Here is a 19,946-nt window from a genome sequence, read left to right on the forward strand (position 1 = left end):
ATGCTTCACTGAGGCCCTGAGTAATATCATTGAGTAAGTATGCCACAGCTGCCGGCATTTGCTGTTGTTTTGGTATAATGAATTATTAATTTCAGAATTGCTCATGTCTCCTCTCAGCTACAATGAAAGGAGCTTGAAGTAGTTTCCTGCCTTGCATGAATTACTCTGACAGTGTTGTCCCTCATTCAGTGTGAATGTTTAACGTACTTCAATGAGACCTTTTTTACAACGCAGTGTATTTAGGACTGCAGCCACTGAGGAGGACATTGCTGATCCACATATTTGCTGCATGGACATTTTTATTTGTAGCTTTATTCTGATTTGGCTCTGGCCCAGAGCAACCAACTATACTGAGGATTCTAACTAATGCTCTGCTGACAAGTAAAAAGGCTTCATACTTTACAGGGTCCCTGACCAAAAACGGCAGGGTCAAAGTCTATTCTGCTTGGAAAAGATGCTTGAGCCACAGGCTATCGAGCCAGAAGATAGTGTCCAGTGTCTGTCAAATCGCCCCTTTGTACAGTAGTTGACATGACGGCCATGTTAGTAAGGGCGCCGTTCCCCTCAAAGGCAATGCATAGACATATGTGGCAGCCATGTTGGCAGGGGCAACAGTCCCAGAAAAGGCAATGGAAATAGAACTGGTCTGTTATTAATGTTTTCATCATTTTAGCATTCATATTTTTAGGATGGTTATTGCAGTTTTAGGGGGGTGTGCGGGTGTGTGTGTGTGTGTGTGTGTGCGGGGGTGTGTGGGGGTGTGTGTGTGTGTGTGTGAGTGTGTGTGAGGGGGTGTGCAGATCTGTGTCCTCGTAGGCTAGTGATGGAGCGTGGGTGGGGAATGGGGTGGAGGATCATTTTTAATTCATGGAAAGCACTTGCACACATGCTGGTTTTTGGTACAGTATACAGTTAATTCTTGTCAAGCCCTTAGCTATGGTATACAATCGTAACGGAGGTTTAAAAAAAAAAAAAAAAAAGGAAGCGTGCTTACCTCCACCCTCCAAGCACCGAGGTACATTTGGATCAACTTAAAAACCTTTCAGTTTCTATCTTTTTAACATTTTTTTCAGTAATAATTTTGTACTGTATTTGGCATTTGTAACCCAGAGAAACAGTGCAAAAATATGTATTTATTGTATTGGGTGTTTTTAAGCCACAAAAAAAAAAATTGTACTTCAAATTTCAATCAGCTTTAACGGACGACCCCTGCCCGTTTTAATCCGTTAAATTGAACAGATCTGGTCAGTCATTCCTATAAGTATCACTAACTATCTTGGACCATATTATGGCACTGAAACCCACACACACAAAATCAGATACTCTGCTGGGGTACACACTGTGCTGAAAACGTAACATAAATGCAATAGAAATAGTTGCATTATACCAAGGAAATCATCAGGACCTCAGTAAACTACATCACTATGACATCAGCCAAGCCCAGCAGAGTGAGACACTCGGTCCTTGTTTATAATCAACAATGTTGTCCCAGCACCAGTAGGTGCTATTGTTCGTTCTTTCTGCTTCACACTTATATGACGTGTTGTTTAATCTCTGCTGGGCGTCCAGAGAATAATGCCTGATTAGAGGGGCTAGAAATCCATTTCTGTGGGTCAAAGGGGACTAAAAGAAAACACGCAAAAAGGCTCAGTTTCCCATCCCTGCGAAGACGAGCATTGCTCTCTATGGAAACTAAGAGTTAATGAGAACAGTGGAGGGAGACAACAATGGTCTGATATTGACATGTGTACACATTAGTTACGTTTCACATGTATTGTCACTGTACGGCAGATGGACTGAACACCGATAATGTAGCGGTTTTCAGGCCGGCCCAACAGTTGCAATGTCGAGATCAGTTTTCAAGTTTGAGTGGCAGAGCTAAATTGTTGACAATCTGACAAGCTTTATTTGACATTTTTTGTGTTTTTAACAAATATGACCTGTTGGAAGCAAAGAAAATAAGTTCCTTCCATGCCCATCCAATTTTAGCATCTCTGGTCAGACCCTGTGGCAATTTTACAATAAATACATCAACAAGTTACCCTGTTATTGATTGAATTGAATAACATGTTGCCTTCTGTTCTTTGGAAGGAGACCAAAAGAGGATCTGATAATCAAAAGGAATGATTTATTCTGCTCTCTGCTCTCTTCAATAAAATGTAGGGTTAAGTGTCTCTTTCCACAACTGTCTGAAGAAATGTTGAGGGGAGTGAAGAATAAAAAAAAAAAGTCAATGTTTTTGTAGAATTACATAACTATTCTTCAGTATAGTTTGAGCATGGGACTTTAAATGAGAGAATTTGCACTGCTCTGAAAATCCACTATCATTCATAAATCAGCTCAACCAATTGGAAATTTTAATTATCCACTCAGCTGTCACACACAGATAAAGCTGCCACCCAAAAGTAATGCACTAGCTCAGGACAGGACAGCAAACAGGTAAAAGTATTAAAGGCGTGTCAATTCAAATCAGTGTCAGAGTGATCTGTCACCTCTTCAGACTTTATGAATGACCCACTAAAAAAGATGAGCATCTTTATTGCCGGACGTTCTCTGAAGAACAATCCAATACAAGCGGGTCAGCGAGACAGTCAAGAGCCTCCCTGCCACCCTTGCTGAGGTTCTATTCACATATGAATGAAGCCATCTATCCTGATTACACAACAGCACACTGATTAAACACCGCCTTGTTGTTATTCCTCCATCATTAGCCACAGAGTATGCATGAGAATAATCCGCCATTATCGGCCATGGCCTTCTTGCACTCCCTACATGCACACTTCAATGAAACCTGTTCGCAACGACTTTGGGGAGCAGGATTTATTTATTTATGGCGCCTGTGCCAAGTTCAGTGTCATTTTCATTATTAATGATAATGAAAGCTAGCAAGGCATGTAGCGCAGAAAATGTTAAACCAGGCGGTCTGAGTTGTGTCACAATGTGGCTTATGAGCAGGGTGATGGATGTCATGACAACAGGTCTGCTGTGCGCAGAGAACCGCTTGGCTGCTGCAGTGATTTCAGCTTTGAGCTTTGATAAAAGGCAACAAAAACAGAAAGGCAAGACACATATTGAGAAATTCGCATCGCAGTGATTTGAAAATGTCTGCAGTTCCACTTCAAGGAGTGCTGCTGTATTTATTCAGAAATGCTTCCACTCAAAGCTGAGGAAAAGCACGCAAAGAAGCAGGAATATACAGACGAGTTTCACTGTCCATAGGGAGGCGTGGAGTAGTGGGGTAACTACTCATTCCCGTGCAGTATATGTATGGCACGCATGCATCTCATAATTATACATCATTTCTGTGACCCAAGAAAAGTTGTTCGCACTCCCCGCAGGTGACCGTCTGTAAGATGGCGGATGTAGTTGCCATGTAGAATGTAAATACTGTACCTCCAGGTGACGATCAAGTCCCCTCAGGTCAGTATCTGCTAGGCTTCTATTCATCACAAGGAAGTAAATTGAATAGAGACCCCCGGGGTGTGCCGACAATCTGTGGCCTCGGTTGCCTTCTTGGACAGCATGACGGACCGCCCCTTGTCCAGTGCCAGGGTCTTTGTGTAGGGGGCGTCAGAACTGGGGCTTGTAACAATGATCAAGTTGAAGACCGCTCAGCGGTCAGAAGCACAAGCTGATGGGAAAAATAACCAACTGCTGGCCCCAACGCCTCAATCTTTGGCCCTCCAGACCCTAGGGGGCCCTGGAAGAACAATGCGTAGGACATTCAGGACGTAATTTCCCAGGAGGTAAGCGGGCATAGGAGCAAAGTCCATGGCCAGTGAAGGTCGCTGGGGACCATAACTCCCCTTGGTGTGAATCTGCGGTGGAGGGTGCAAAAGGGAACAGTACAGGAGACCCTGGGTCAACATGGGGTAGCCATGTTCCTATTAAGGCTCGAAAGATGTCTAATTTCAAGAGCTCTAACTGTTCCCCCCAGTGCCACCACTGCAGCTTTACCCAAAAGCTCCCCCGGTCCTACTTCAAAGACCCTCTGCATTCCCCTTGACAACACAGGCCATACCTGCCGGTGCATCTGGATCAGGAAGAACATCCGTGTTCTCTGGTCATGAGAGCAAAAACCTGTAGAACTGCATCACTAAAGGTTAGAGTGATGTCCACACTGCCCTCCTGCAAGGATGCTGAGAGAGCAAATACAAGGGAGCCAAGTAGTTACCAATACCTGCACCAGCGAAAAAGGTCCTTGTGAAAAGGTCACCGGTCACCAGAAACTAGGTTCAACTACACCGCACAGCGGGTCGAAGAGTCTCCTCCAAGAATGCTCGGCCGTCCACCAAAAGCCGAGAGAGAGCCCCAGTATCTCTCCAACAAGCCTGCAGTTTCCTCAAATAGTCACTTGATAAGGGGACATCAAAAAGATGGGACCGGGAACAGAGGGCCACTTGTGCCAGAAGAAGGTGCACTCATGAGCCGACCGATTCTGCTGTGGTATATGTCCAACAGCACGAATTCTAAGTCACTGTGCAAGTTAGCCTGCATTGAGCTGTCTACGGCCTCATTTGTCGAGCTTCGAGCCGGGGCCAGAGATCATGGTTCTGAAATCATGGATGTCGGACCTTCGTCATCATCTTGGAATTGAGAAGCCGAAGGGTGCAAGGGTGCAAGGATGGCAGCTGTCAGTGGGGGCGGGTTCCTCCACACCAACAGATGACACCTACCCGAGTCCGGCAAAGCTCAGTGCCCGAGGCAGGCCACTTTAGTCCATCCAAGGATTGCCAGACAGACTTTCGCCAATGTGGTCAGGTCCAAGCCAACTCAGACAATGGCCATGGCCATCAGTGGCCACAAAAAGGTCTCTATATACGATAAGCTGAGGGAAGGGTAAGGCGGATGCCACCATGACAGCAGATGCAAATTGCACAGTTTTAGGCGCACACGCACATCGCAAGGGCAATAAGTGTAACGGTAACTAATAAGCCCGTGAGTCAGGGGAAGAGGCTGTGTATACCACCTACACAGTAGACAAGCCGCACAGCACCAGTGGTACATGCTCAACACAGACCACGGTAACAAACAAGGTCATGTAACCATAGGCAAGATGTCGAAAGCCAGTCAGCTGAGGACTTTTGATTATTGTTATGATTTTTTTATTTATTTAATCAATGATAAGAACTGTTAGAAACTGACGAACATAGGCTGGCAAGGTTTATTTGTATCATACCATTCATGCACAGGGCAAATCCATAGTGCTTTACAGAAGCCAAGATGGCTATAACTCTCTAGCGGCCAGAGGGTTGAAGACAAAATAATGATTTTGTTGTACTACTGCTGGATACAATGATACAGCTTGCATGGTGCGTTATTCTTTCGGGATGCTGCCTGACTAAACCTCCCCAAAACACTCACCCATACTCAGAGGACATAAAAACAAATAAGATGGCCTACCGGATTTTCTTTACATATCTAATGGGCAGGGTGGATAAGGATTATACAGCAAACAAGGAGGAAAACCACACAATATGGCTTGCACAGTGATAATCCGACTTATTTTTCTAGCATTTATCCTGTTGCGAGCTACAGCCTATTTTAGCAGACTTTGGGCGAGAAGCAAAGTATACAACCTTGGACTGGTTGCCAGTCAATTACAGGGTGACCATTCAAACTCACATCAGCATCTATTTATTTAAAGTCATCCATTGTCCAGAACCTTTGATGGCAAGATAGCTGTACTCAGCATGTTACATTATGCTGTCGGAATTCATTTAAATGTATTTATTGTTTTTAAATTAAATTGAATTGAATACTGTACCTGACCATCCTGGACGCATCACCATCAGCCCTGAAAGATAAGAAACAAAGGAGAGGATGAATGATTTCTGTTGAGCGCATGGAAATCCAGATGACGCAGCAATGCAACCGCAGGCATGCAATATCATAAAATGCCTTACTTAACCCCATCATTTAAATCAGCAGCTTTACTACTACAGCTTAGCTGATTGGTAGGAAACAGCACTATGTAGAAGATCCATGCAGAGTCAGAAACACTTGTTCTTAAAAATGTTGTTTTACAGGCAACACGTATGGACAAATGTTAAAGGGTTAAACCCATAGACACATATCAATGTCCAGTCTGTAAATCTTTATCGCGAATCTGGTGCTCTGAAGGCCACTATTTTGCATGTTATAGATGTTGCCCTCCTCCAACACACCTGATTCAGAAGCTCGGGATCGTTATTAGGCTTCTGCAGAGCTTGCTGATGAGCTCATCATTTGAATCAGGTGTGTTGGAGGAGGATGGAAACATCGAAAACATAGTGAGCTTCAAGGACCAGATTTGTATACCTTTAGTATTACAACTAAATGATTCCTATTGATACAACTACAGATGATTTTAAAAAAAAATATTTATTTTTTTTCGACTATTTTTTTTATATATATTATTTTTCTTGGGCGGCACGGTGGTCGACTGGTTAGCACGTCCGCCTCACAGTTCAGAGGTCGTGGGTTCCATCCCGGCCCCGGCCTCCCTGTGTGGAGTTTGTTTGTTCTCCCCGTGCCTGTGTGGGTTTTCTCCGGGTACTCCGGTTTCCTCCCACATTCCAAAAAAATGCATGGTAAGTTGAGTGGACTCTCTAAATTGCCCCTAGGTGTGATTGTGAGTGCGGTTGTTTGTCTCTGTGTGCCCTGCAATTGGCTGGCAACCAATTCAGGGTGTCCCCCGTCTACTGCCCGAAGACAGCTGGGATAGGCTCCTGCACTCCCCACGAGCCTTGTGCGGATAAGCGGTATCGATAATGGATGGATGGATTATTTTTCTTTTTTCACCTCCAACATATTATGAATGTCAATTATACATAGATTTTCATTATTCGCGGTCACTATCCCCCAAGAATAGCGGGGGGGACGGGCGACAGGATGATAAAGTAAATTGTTAAATGAGCTGTTTGTCCTAACTTGTATTTCAGTTTGGTCTGGTTTTGTTGAGGTTGGTTTTTACCATAGGATCAGAACGCCACTCTCACTCTATTTTCATTTTACCTTTGGACATCATCTTTATTGAACCACTCATTTATTTTGTTTTATAATGAGAAAATGTAAAAATCTATTTTATTCAAGAATAATACATGCATGTCACCATCAGTCTGGGTGGTTCTGCCATTAATAACCGCAGTAGTCCTGTTATCTCATTCTAAAGCATTGACCAAAAAAAAAAAAAAAAAAAAAAAAATGGCAGAATGAAAATCATTACTCATTACATTAACGAGTGTGTATGAAAATAGAGGCTAATCAATGCAGGACACTAAAAAGAGCGCAACCCAATCATAACTGGAGATATTCCAAGACTGCAGACAATGTACTGGATATGTGCAAACATCGAGTGACCTGCTTCTTCTCCATGGCAACTGCTGACAAAGCCCAGCAGCAACATTTAACATGAAGAGATACGGTGGAACAAACCAAACTGTACGTCTGGCTTGCTGTGAGTGAGGTAAAGCAAAGATAGGCTGTACAGATTCATATTATAGCTAAGAATACTGCAATATTTCTAGGGCAAACGATTTTTAATGGATTTGAAACAAGACATATTCAATGAACCCGATGACCCAGCCCATGCTGCATGTGGGAAAATATACGGATAAGAAAGGTTTGCCTTAAAGACCTTCAGTTACTGGAGCTGCTCATCTCTTTTTTCTACTTAATAAACTTCTATTATATCAAGCTTTAGCCAACTATACACTAGGATTTTTTTCCCCCGTTGTCATTTTTCTTTGTTCCGTGTTATTTCTGCCTTTGTGAACCTCCTCTCGACACAGAATTTTGTAACGGCAAATGATCCGCTGGTGATTGTCTGTTCAGCAAATATGAACAAAGACGTCCTAATTATTACATAAAGTGTCCATCAAACTTTGGCGTTCTCATCTGAGCAAGCCCCATTACAAGTGTGCAGTGGGGCTGAGGCTGAAAACTAGAGCTGGGTCAATAGAACGCAATGAGATTCATTGACACACAAGCTAGAGTCCAGAGCCAATGCCAATTACTGAAGCTATCGATTGCTGTGTATACAATGCATCACTGAAATTAATGACGGACTGGACCAAAGCATTTCTCACATATGTTTTGAACAATGACACATGTCCATCTTTTGGATGATTTCTGCTCAGCAATGTTGAGAATGTTTCAGGAAAGAGTAGAACTCAGGCAGCACCGCCACCCCGATGCAAACGAATGCGACTACATTCCGTAGTCGCGCTTGGCGTCAGCCGAGCGGCATCAAGCGTCATCATTTAATGTCCTTTCTGTCTGAGCCTCGTGCTTGCCAAGGGATTCTTTTGGATCCGTCCTCGACTCCGCATGGAAGTTGTAACACTTGAAATACAGTTTGCATTTCTGTGAGGCTAAATCGATATAACCGCCCGACCTAGACAGTAATTTGCTATAAATGGTCGCAAAGTGAAAAAGTTCCTCCTGAAACGTGTCACACATTCATAAAGCATTCTCGTGGAGCAGACAAAGCTCATTTGTCGAGCGGTAAAATAAATGGTTCCCATATTTCACCGCCTTATCCAAGCGGAATCTATCTATAGGATGATGGATATGCGCGAGCAACTTTTGACGTCTTTTGGAAACAGGCACAAGCTGCTGAGCTTGAAATCTATCACATTCCCAAAGCCATTTCAATAATGCAGTAAATGCCAAATCCCAGCGGAGGTATCACTCCACAGGAAGGCCCACTCAAGGTCTGTGGCGCATCTCAGCTGCATCCTGAAAACAAAATGTTACGTCTCCATCTCCAGTGACACGTCAAGCGCTGTTACGGTTTTTTTCCTGAGTCTCTTGCAAGAATGACAGCCTGTTTCCTGTTGTGGGGAGGACGAAACGGACAGAGTACACTCCCAGGCCCTGAAAGATGCTGAGTCATAGTTTATCAATCTGGGTTTCTGCAAGAGTAAGTGCAACTGCACACCAAGTGCCATAATGCACAAGACTGCTCCTTTAATCATAGCTGCCTGCCTTGCTTCAAATGAACTGGAACAACATCTACTGTGCTCAAGTCAGTGCCCATGGAGGCGCAGGCGCTTTCCCCCTTTAGCGTTTTTATCACCAGGGAAGACCTGCTTCATTGTAATTATAAACCCGCTGTTTGTGAGCAGTGCTGGGCCTCGAGGAGTCACTTTCCGTCTTATTATTGCATTAAGAGGAAGGAAGGCAGCTAGCTGGGGCATAAAATGAAATGCATGTGCGGCTATTTGCTCTGCTGAGTAAAGGGGAAATTCTCATACAATATAGTATGTGTTTTGCTGATAAAGCACTTTTAAGTAGGAAGAGGGGGCTTATCTGTTTGTCACGACAATTACATAAAACCACAGGGTCGAATGTCATTGAACTTTGTGAGGAACCTGGATTGTAGCAGGCTTTTTTTGAAGCATCTTTTGACAGCTGTGGTTTCAATGTGCTGAAACGCTTGCGAGTTGGTAATAAAGGAGCTGCGCGGTATCATAAAATGTTACTAGTAGGAATTATGCCATAACAGGTTTATCATAACGACCAATCACGGCTCACCTGTTGCCTGAAGCTGAGCCGCGATTGGTCGTTACCTGAGCCCCGAGAATTTGTGATTGTCATTTTCAGTCGACAGAAGTGACAAAATGGCCGCCGCCTAGGACGGATAGAAATGGGTGGATTAACTTTTATTCCACAAACGATTTATTTATCAGAATACCTTGTTTCAACTAGTGGGCCTGCATAGAACATATTCTTGGAAAAAAAAATATGTTTGGGTTGACTTCCCCTTTAAATGTTTTCAGGTAAGCTTGGAAATATGTGAGTTCTCAATTTATTACAGTACATAATAGAAAAGGGATTCAGTATTCAGCTAACCACGGATCAATACTTGAGCCTCCTGCATGGTTTCCAAACTTAAACAGGAAGGCACTTAGTTTCCCTGAGTGACAGCCATGAAATGCTTCGAGCTTTTCAAGCTGTGATGGAAATAAATAAATCGCAGCCAAAAATTTGGTGCCTCATGTCCCCCCCCCCCCCCCCCCCCCCCACAAGAGTGTCACCAAACAATCAATGACTTGAAACTGTGGTCAGCGAGAACAGCTCACTCACACTGACAGCATCATCTGACGAGGAGTGTGAAGCTCAACGTTCGGAGGGAGTATTTCATGTTTATTGTCGCTATTTAATAAGAACCAGGGGGCTGCCGTCGGGATAAAGCACTTCAGTGTGTAATTCCGCACTTCGCCTTTGATGAGGTGCACGCATGTGTGCCCCCGTTTCTCGGCCCAGTGCATCAATGGAGTACATCCATCATGTGTAAGGATTCTTGGCGCATTCCAGATGTAAATGAACTTTATTAATCAGCTTCTAATTACAGTACGAAATGTGTGCGCCTAAGCAGCTCTAATGAGTTAGTCAAGTCCTCCGTTACGGTTTAGGGTGCAATGATTACCCATTCGGCTATTTTCTCTACAGCTTATCCTGTTGAGGGTCACGGGTGAGCTAGAGCCTATTCCAGATGACTTAGGACGAAAGCCAGACAGACAACCAGTCAAACGACTCACGCTGCCCGCGTGGAAGTCAGCTAGAGCATCAGTGGCTAAAAAAGAAAAATGACGCCTACGATAGTTTACGTAGTATTTCTATATTTGATTTATATATTGATTGATAGCTAAAAGCTAATGTTCATTGGCTAAAGCCACGTCTCTGGCCACCTGAATGCTACTCCTCTGCCTCTTTCATCTGCTACACACAATCATTTGTGTTTTTTGTTTGGCTTTGTTCTTTCCTGTATGAGGGGGCCGTGTTCAGCGTCAGGTTACTCGCCGCGTCTGCTTCCCGCTGCAAGCTGAGAACAACACTATGCAAGCAGCGACCGTGACACAGCTAAACGATGAACTGAATTCTCTAAAAGCCGCTGCAAAAGCTGACGGCACACTTGGGTGGTAATGACATTTTCTAACCAAGAAAAGTTTGATTTTAAAAGTCACTTTCAAGCGGTGTACCGAACAACACAGTTCCCCCTGGCATTTTTTTCACACAGGCAGATCAGTTAATCAAAGTTTGACTCCGACAGTTCATAGATGGAAAAAGCTATATACTGTATAAAAAAAACTATTAGACTCTGCACCCATTACTCTGATTTAGATTTTTAGATATCCTCCAAAATCAAGGGTCACGCGCACCTCATGACGCGATGCACAGCAGCAACCAATACGGATATGTACACTTAACATGAATACAGAAGTGGAAGGAATCTATTGCCCAACATTTTATTCTCAGCAAGTGCGAAGGTACGCCCACACACTGAAAACCTGGACTCACTGCAAGCAAAAATGTGTTTTTATCATTCACATCTCTGAGGATTTGAGGCTTCTAGCAGAGTGTGTTTTTATTTTTTCTTAACTTTTTCAAACAGATTGCTGTGGAAAACTTAATTAAGACAAAGTTAGAGGTGGCCCTGAGCTTTCGTACAGTTCTGCTCAGCCCTGCAGACTTCTGTTTTTTAACACAAAGAAGTGAAATTAAGATGCGGATGTGGAGAACATGTATTTGTCCAGTATATTCTTAATTAAAACTATCAATAAATATAAAATACAAACAATAAAAATAAAAATAACAATTGATTGCCAATTTCTCTGTAGTTGATCAAGGAAAGTGCCCAACATTTTGCATTTTCATATGGACAGCTCTATCTACTTTAATTAAACTAAGAAACTCAGACTTTGCTCATTACCACAGCGTGCAAACATTTAACACAAACTACACACTGCACTCCCGCTCCCCGCCCCACTTTTGCGCGAAGAATCTGCCAGCCGTTCATGCGAATCACTTATGTGAAATGTTTACAAAACAAACTAGCGCCCGCAGTTAATCTGCATCCCCGAAAATGCCAAGCCCACCAAATATTGGTTGTCAAAGCCACACTGGCTCAGGGGGACGTTTGTTGGACGTCCGTCCGTCTATGCTAACCAAGATGTGTGACCACAAGCTTCTCATCTGTGTTTGTGTGTTCAGCTGTCGACCGCCTCCGCCTCATCATCAGCGCACCACATAAACACGCTGCACTCCCACCTGGCAGACAACGAGCGGCAGCTTTTCAAGCAATCTCTCTGTAGGTAGCGTGTGACAGATTGTGTCCAATTTGGCTAGCATCAGCTCGCCTTGACAGACGTGAGGTAAAGAATTGGACGGGGAGGAAGTCAAAACAATGAAAGGCAGCTTTAGCCTTCTGACCTCGGCCTTCCAGTGTTAAGCTTTTATCCTGTAGACACAAAAATGTTTGCAGTCTTTGCACTAAGATGAATGCTAGCCGCACTGCGCGAGGTGAAATGGGTCGATCGATCGTTTAGTGAACGTTCGGTTGGACGGAACATACATTGAACCTTAACTACAATAGAATTAATTTCTTTCTCGCTGCATTGACAACACTGAGTTGGAATTTTGGGGCATTTGTGTGTTGAATAGAAAATAAACAAAAGGAGAAGAAAAATGTGGGGTCACATTCATGACTAGGGAAGAGAGGCCAACTTGGGATGTCAGAGATGGAGGTGAGTCACACTGGCCCATTTTTTCCCACAACTGCATATTTTATTTAAGACAGGCAAAATTGGGCAGTACAGAACAGGCTTTAGGTTGGAAATTAAAAAGCGGTGGTGGTGGGCTGGAAATATAAGCTGCTTTCCAGAACAGTTAGTTTGCACATCCTTTTGGATTTTGTTCTTGTGTGTTGTGTCTTAAAATTGCCTTTCCATTTCTTTCATTTGGAAGTCTAAATGAACAGTGAGGGGAAAAGGAATGACCTGGAACATGTGGCGCATAAACCATTGATCTCTTTATTAGACGCCATTTTAAAAACAACCAATGAAGTTCTGGATTTGCTCTGTTATTTTTAGTTTAAAGTTCAGAGCAGAGCACAAAGCAAAACACTAAACAAGTTCCCATGAATCTATCCACCCATTTTCAATAAAGCTTATCTGCTTGCATGAAGCTGAAGCTATCCCAGCTGGCTTTGGTCCATTGACAGACTACACCCTGGAATATGGATGATGAAAACTACATAAATGACTCTGCATGGATATAGTGGCAGATTCGAATCAATTATAATGGAATGGTGTTGATTTTCAGCTTGTGGCATAAAAAAATCTTGCCCTCTGTCATTTTCTGGTGTCTTAATAGCATTATAGCTCTGGTCTCAGCTAATTGATGTCATTCATCGCATACGTGACAGAACAAAATGGTCCTGTGAGGCCACAAGCTAACAGTTAGCTAACAAGATTTTCAAACAATATTCGGACACCAATTCCTATAACGCTTATCCACGGGATTGCTGGTGAGCTGCAGCCTATCCCAGCTGAATTTGGGTGAGAAGCGGGGTACACCTTGGGCTGGTCAACAGCCTATCATACATATCAGAAGACATCTTACGATACATTTTTTGAAAGGGCAGCAACGCGTAAAGCCTGTTGCACTAAAATTGAATATAGGGATCATCACGTTAGCACTTTCCACCATGAATAGCTACACCAGACAAGGGAAGTGCTGACTAAGAATTGATGTGCTAGCAATCTCGCCAAATAGCCGAATAGTTTCTGCAAAGTTCTTGTTTTTAATTTTGAAAAATAACACTTGCAAAGTTCTTATTTTGAATGTTACACAATAGTATCCGCAGGGCAGATTTTCCCCCATCAATTGGAGAAAATCCAATTGAGATATTGTCACTATTAGAGGTGCAACAATTAATCAAGAAGTAATCGATTATCAAAGGAATCTAGAATTATTTCTGATAATCAATTAATCGTTTAGAGACCTTGTTTAGTTTAAAATGGTCAAAATCTTCAGAATTTCAGCCACTCAACATTCAATATTCTCAGACTTCCTCCTGAATGCAGAATTATTTTTGTGTTGAATCAAAATAAAACATTTGCAAACATCTGCTTTTACTTTGGAAAACGATAAACATTGTACCTGAACCTTAATTTCAAGTTTGTGCATTTTCTGCGCTGTTATTTTCAAATAATGTCTTTAATATAGGGATTTTTTAATCACATTCAGTGATTATTCAAAAGATTAATCAATTATTAAGAAAAATCATTGGTTGCGGACCTAGTCTCGATAAAAAGAGACATCCTTAAACCAAGTGTGTCATTCAGTTCGTTTTGCTTTTTTTTCTTAACCTTCACTTTTTTTGTGGACATTGTTTTCTGTTTCAGAAGTGTCCTGTGCCCAGTTCTCTTATTCACTACATTAGTGCACAGGAATATTTGGGGGTTTTGAAACTTGACCTTGTTTATAATATTCATTCCTATAATATTCATGACTATTGTGATTTCACATCATGGACAAATGTTCTGTTGCACTTATTTTAAATAACATAATGAAGTATTTTAAATAATATAATGAAGCTTGTATCTGACTGCTTGTATTTATTGTAATGAAAACAAAAACTATAGTAATACATCACCAAGCACGATATTGAAATGTTGACATTATAACAATACAAAAAATCGAATCAAATTGTGAGACCAATGAGGGTTCACACCTCTACCCGGGACTGGTTGCCAGTCAATCACAGGGCACACACACACACAGTCAAAAACAGACAAGCATTCGCCATCACTGAGTGTGAACTGGACCCATGCTGCTTGCACAGAAATGAGACGCGTGAACCACTGAACCAGCAGTCAGTGAGCAGGCACTTTTAACTCCCTCTCTTTTCAAATGAATTTGTTTTGACAAAGAAATAAAAACCCAGTGACCTGTGAGCTACGATACCTTGGCCATTTCTCAGATAAAGTGAACCGAGTCCTGCTTTGGCTTGTGAAAAAAAATATTGAAAGGATATCAGTTGAGCACTGCGACCGACAAGAAAACGTGGACGGTGGAAACCGGGGACGAAGGCCAAGTCTTAAAGTCCCTCGGTTTCCAAAGGGACCGCAATTACTGACACAGTTCTTCTCATCCCCTCCTGCTCATTAGAAGTTACACAAAGACAATGGCTCTACTTTGAGTACGGTGACATCAACTAATATGAGGTCAGTGGCGTACCTTCTGACCTCCCTCAGTGTGGTGGCCTTTGCCAGGAGAGCCATCAGAGGGAGGGATAACGCTGTTCATTAAAATCACGACTATCCTCTCCGGGGGGATGACCGGCCACATCAATGAACACCCACCAGACGGCCTCTTAGTAGGCTTGATTAGAACAGGAAGAGTTCAGGAGGACTAACGCAGGACGCCTGCGGTTGTTTTGGAGTGCAAGTTGAAAATTGTATTTGTCCATTGCTTGAGATTTATTGGTAGAGCCTGAATGCAAATCATCCCAGCGAAGACATTAATCTAGCAGGAGTATTTCATTAAAGGGGGCTTCTGTGGCAAGAGGCAGTTCATGGGCTCGTAAATACGGCTTGACGCACTGATTGTTCAGCAGATCATGGGCTAAATGAGTGGGCGCTGCCGGACACAAGAGACGGCCTTCTTCTCCTTTATGCTCTCCTTCACTGCCATGGGGGGACCAAAACATGCTGAAGCTGTTAGCTGGCTGTATGTGAACTACAAAAAAAAAAAATCACCAGTTTTAGATGCTCATTCAGTTGTGTAAATTTGTAGGGAAAAAAACGGCATTTCATGGCAAAAAAAATAACGTTTCAAAAGGAAACTTTCTGTCTTAAAGGAAAAAATGTGGTAGTCAGTAGTTAGTTCCATTTTTAGACCAAGCAGAGGGAAAGATTATGGAATCCCTAAATTCTGAGGAAACTATTCAAATTTCAGTTTTCAAACACATGCATCAGATTAGAACTGCTCGTTAGTCTGCAGTTAAAGCTGGAGTGATCACACCTTGGAGAGCTGTTGCGTCAAGTGAACCGACATGAATCATGGCTTCAACATGACAGAGTAAATTGAAAGAAAAGGAGAGGATTATCAAACTTCTTAAAGACGGTAAATCATCATGCAATGCTGCATGACTGGATGAAAGTCATATTCTGTGACGAGTGGCCAATCTGCATTGGGTGGTGCCGTTCCGTTGAGATTTATGAAGACGACTGCCTGAAGAAAGCATGCAAATTGATGATATGCGTCTGCATGTCAGGTCAAGGCACTGGGGAGGTGGCGGCCATTACATCTTCAAAAAATGCACAAGAACACTTTTCTTATCCCATCAGTTGAAGGCACGTTTGAGGATGATGAAATCAGTTTTCGAGATGAGAATGCATCTAGCCATTAAGCAGAAACTGTGAAATCCACACATAAGGTCAATGCCATGGCCTGAAAATAGTCCGGATCTCATTCCAATTGAAAATGGTTGGTGGAAGATGGAAGAAATGGCTCCTACCTGCAAAGCAGATCTGGCAAAAGCAATCACAGAAAGTAGGAGAAGACTGACAAACAAAGAGTACTTTATATAAGTCCATGCTCTTTTGTTGTTGTTTTTTCATGATTCCATATTTTTCACTCATAATTGGGTGATTTCATTTTTTTTTTCCACCTTCTGTGACTGTTACAGACTACCATTTCTATTCTTGATTCTTTGAGCGTTTCTTAAAGCCCCTTTTTGAAATGACTTCAGTTTTGTTTCATGTCACATTTTTTGGTTTCTTTTAGCAGAAAGGTCTGCAGACTACTGACTAACATTTTAGTGAAGCAGTCCACTTGCAAAACGTAACGATATCCGTTAAAAGCGCTGTATAAAATATCCCGCATTTATAATGATGATAATGCTCAGTTTTATTGACACCGTCTAATCAAATTAGTAAATTAGATTAGTTTGTGGTGGCGTGGAAATATACTGCGTCATACTGAGATCATGTGTTTGACTGTTTCGAGGTAACCAAAATATTAGACATATCGTGTTTATTAGTGGGATATACTTCAATTATAAACATGTTACTTTATTAAATTAATACCTGTCAAACATTATCAGTATCACCTTTGTAAAGGTGCTCCAAAAAACTAACAAATATATAATGTTTTGAGATTTAATTAATCACACTGGTCAACAGCAAATATAAATCAGAGATGGCTTTATGTGTCTCTAAATGTAATGTAAATGTCTTTTTTCTAGCACATCAGGTTTTTGAGATTTTTTTTTTTTTTTTGTGAGCAATACATATTACACCCATATTGTAATTTACAGCCTATTTTTTACGAGAAAAACAATTCTAACTGTTCCTGAATTTAACTCTGAATTAATAAATATTACTAAATATATTATCATTACTAAATGTATTATCATTATTATTATTTTTTATTTATTTTTATTTTTTATGGAAACCTGATGTGCTAGAGAAAATACATGATTGAGGATTAGCACAATAAATTCAATCTAGAAAAGTTAACTCGCATCTCTAATTTAAAACATTTTGTAAAAATGTGTTGACCAGTGTCATTTTTCAGTGCTTTAAATCACATACAGTATGTCATTATTTGCAGCCGATGCACTGGCATCATCACCAGAACTCATTTCAGATGAAGCAACAGGAAAAAAAAATGCATGTGAAGCAGCTCAAATATTTTTGTAATCTTAGAGCAAAGTGAGAAGTGTCACATCTGCTCATCACTGGTCTAGCCATCGCATTCGTATGCCAAATATTGTCACCCGGCTGGCTTACCCCGGCATGGGACAAGGTTGGAATGCAAAACATTCAGAAAGAGATGAAATCAAAGTAAACTCAGGCACTACTCCACTCTAAATCCCAGAGGACAGCTTTGGTGCAACTCCGATGAAACCACCTTCCTTCACTGTATCATGCAAAACAAAAAACATCCATCAAAACAAAATGCTTCATCCACACATTCATTTGTGACCTGTGATGACTTTCCAGTTGCTGTAACGGAGCAGCATGTGGGGGTGGCAGACTGCAACAAAATGCCATTTATCACCGATGTTTAGAGCAGGAAGGTGCCAGCCTATACAATGTTGCCTGTCAGCTAATTCCAATGAGAGCGCCATGCAGCGATGCAACCAACAGTAGAAGGCTGCTAAAACAAACACCATTAGGAGTGAAAACTGTACACGGTCAGCAGAAATTGTATCAGGTCAGAGCCGATAAGGCACTCAACTATCAGGAAACACGATAGGCGTGTGAAGTTGAATCCTTACCTGGGTTTGACACCAACTTTCCGTTTACACGGGCTTTATTTAGAAGTCAGCAAAGCAGAATTTTCCACTTGGAATGCTGATAGTAGCCCCGTCACAACTCAAGGGTAGATGAATAGCAAGGACAGCTACACGCGTTGTACATTTATTAGGTTCATTCCAATATTTGTGCAGCACTTGGATATTCCAAATTCCTGTTCTGTAGTAATCACAGGGACAATCTGTTGACTCATCCACAGGAATCACTGTCGGCAGAGCATCACATTTACTGATCTCTGCACTTGCTTTCGATAGGAGGGCAGACGGAGAAGTCATACTGTATAACATGCGAGGGGGAAAACTGTCAGCTCAATATATCACAGGATGAAAACTAAACCATAAAAAGGGTGGAATTCTTTACACCTCACAATATTGGACCGCTGACCATCACACATTTTTTCTCTTAATGTTTTTTTCTTTCTATGTGACCACTAACTACTTATAAAACTACATTCGAAAGGACCTTTATTTGAAAGAATACGCTTTAAAAATGACTTAAATTATCATTTATTACAACCAAATAGAAAAGGTGGGGAAATGCGCACGAATTAGAATACAACATGATGTTTCTCGGCATTGAAAAAAGAGAACAGTGGTGTTTCTACTGCGTATAATTATATTAGTGGCGAAGTATTATTGGCTTTCATATCACACAATAGAGTTGACCAACTTAAATATGGATTAATTAGGAGGAGCTACGAAGAGGAGCTCAGGTCAGTGTGTTGTGTGCACGCGAGAACACATGTACGTACTTGTCACATATACTTTGTAATACTGTCAGTGTCACTACATTCAATTTGTATCAACATAATAAAATAAATAAAACCTACCAATATTATTACAGGCTGTATGATATATCTTGGCCATAGCGTCCTTTACTGTATGTATCCTATAGTAACTGTCTGACAGTATCTGCACTTCCACTAAAAACCATCAATCCCGACTTTATGGCATGAATCACAATACACTTTTTCAGCGTTACCTTGTTTTTTTTATGAGTCCAATACAGATGATCCAGATCCACCAAGTATCTACAGTAGAGTACATGCATACATACCCACCCAATGTACTCAAAATACAAGTACTTGTTGTAGGCCTTTCCTTCTCTTTTTTTGCAAGAGCTGCAATAAAGTCAAACTCACAATTGTAATGTGACGTGTTTTTTTTTCCAACTTGATTCATCATAACAACCTGCATGCACTGAATGACCGAATGGATTTAAATACAGCGCAAAAATAAAAATTCCACTAATGCCAGAAAAGAATAGTTCAGCGTTGATGTAAATATTGTGAGGCAATTTGGGGACGGGAATACTACACAACGGAACGCCGTGTTTCATACACCGTTTGAGCTTTAAGGCTCACTACTAAGCTCGCTGTTTATCAAATAAAACACCCTGCTAAAGCTCACAGGTTCTCTGCCTCACAGCAAGATGCATCATTTCTAATTTCCCCTTCAGGATCAACAAATGAGGACACATCCGTAAACTCATCCTGAGCAGGAGAAATCTGATATAAAATGTTAATTAGAGGGATTTAGAGGTGGAAGTAGATTTGACTACCTCCAATACCGAATAGCCTCAATTCTAAGCTATCCATCTCCCAAAGGCAGTCGATCCTGATAATTAGGGGTACAGACATGACAGTAGTATTGATTCATTTAGTTATTGGATTGATGCAATTAACCTAATGTAACAAAATGTACAACTATTACAAGATGAATGACCTCTGCAGAAATGGTATGGGTTTTGATAGATTAGTGATGGGGGGGGGGGACACTACAGACATCATCATGACGCTGATAAGGTTTGTGATTTATATTTTTAAACCAGCCAGTTTGCTAGCTTGACAAT

The 19,946-nt window shown here is 41.7% G+C and overlaps 1 protein-coding gene across 5 annotated transcripts in view; it reads right to left on the minus strand.

Moving 5' to 3' along the window:
- The window catches only part of LOC147153061 (IQ motif and SEC7 domain-containing protein 1-like), a 111,226-nt gene that overhangs the window by 86,891 nt on the left and 4,389 nt on the right, over nucleotides 1-19,946 (minus strand). For 3 of the 5 annotated variants that reach the window (XM_086023312.1, XM_086023294.1, XM_086023376.1), the window contains exon 2: nucleotides 5,768-5,797. The exons of the other annotated variants lie outside the window; for them this stretch is intronic. In XM_086023312.1, coding sequence (XP_085879438.1) covers nucleotides 5,768-5,797 — 30 coding nt within the window. The remainder of the gene's footprint in view (nucleotides 1-5,767; nucleotides 5,798-19,946) is intronic. 5 annotated transcript variants of the gene reach the window in all.

The sequence above is a fragment of the Filicampus tigris genome, chromosome 1 (genome assembly GCF_054856515.1).
Source record: "Filicampus tigris isolate MCC_2025a chromosome 1, RoL_Ftig_1.0, whole genome shotgun sequence".
Classification (NCBI taxonomy): domain Eukaryota; kingdom Metazoa; phylum Chordata; class Actinopteri; order Syngnathiformes; family Syngnathidae; genus Filicampus; species Filicampus tigris.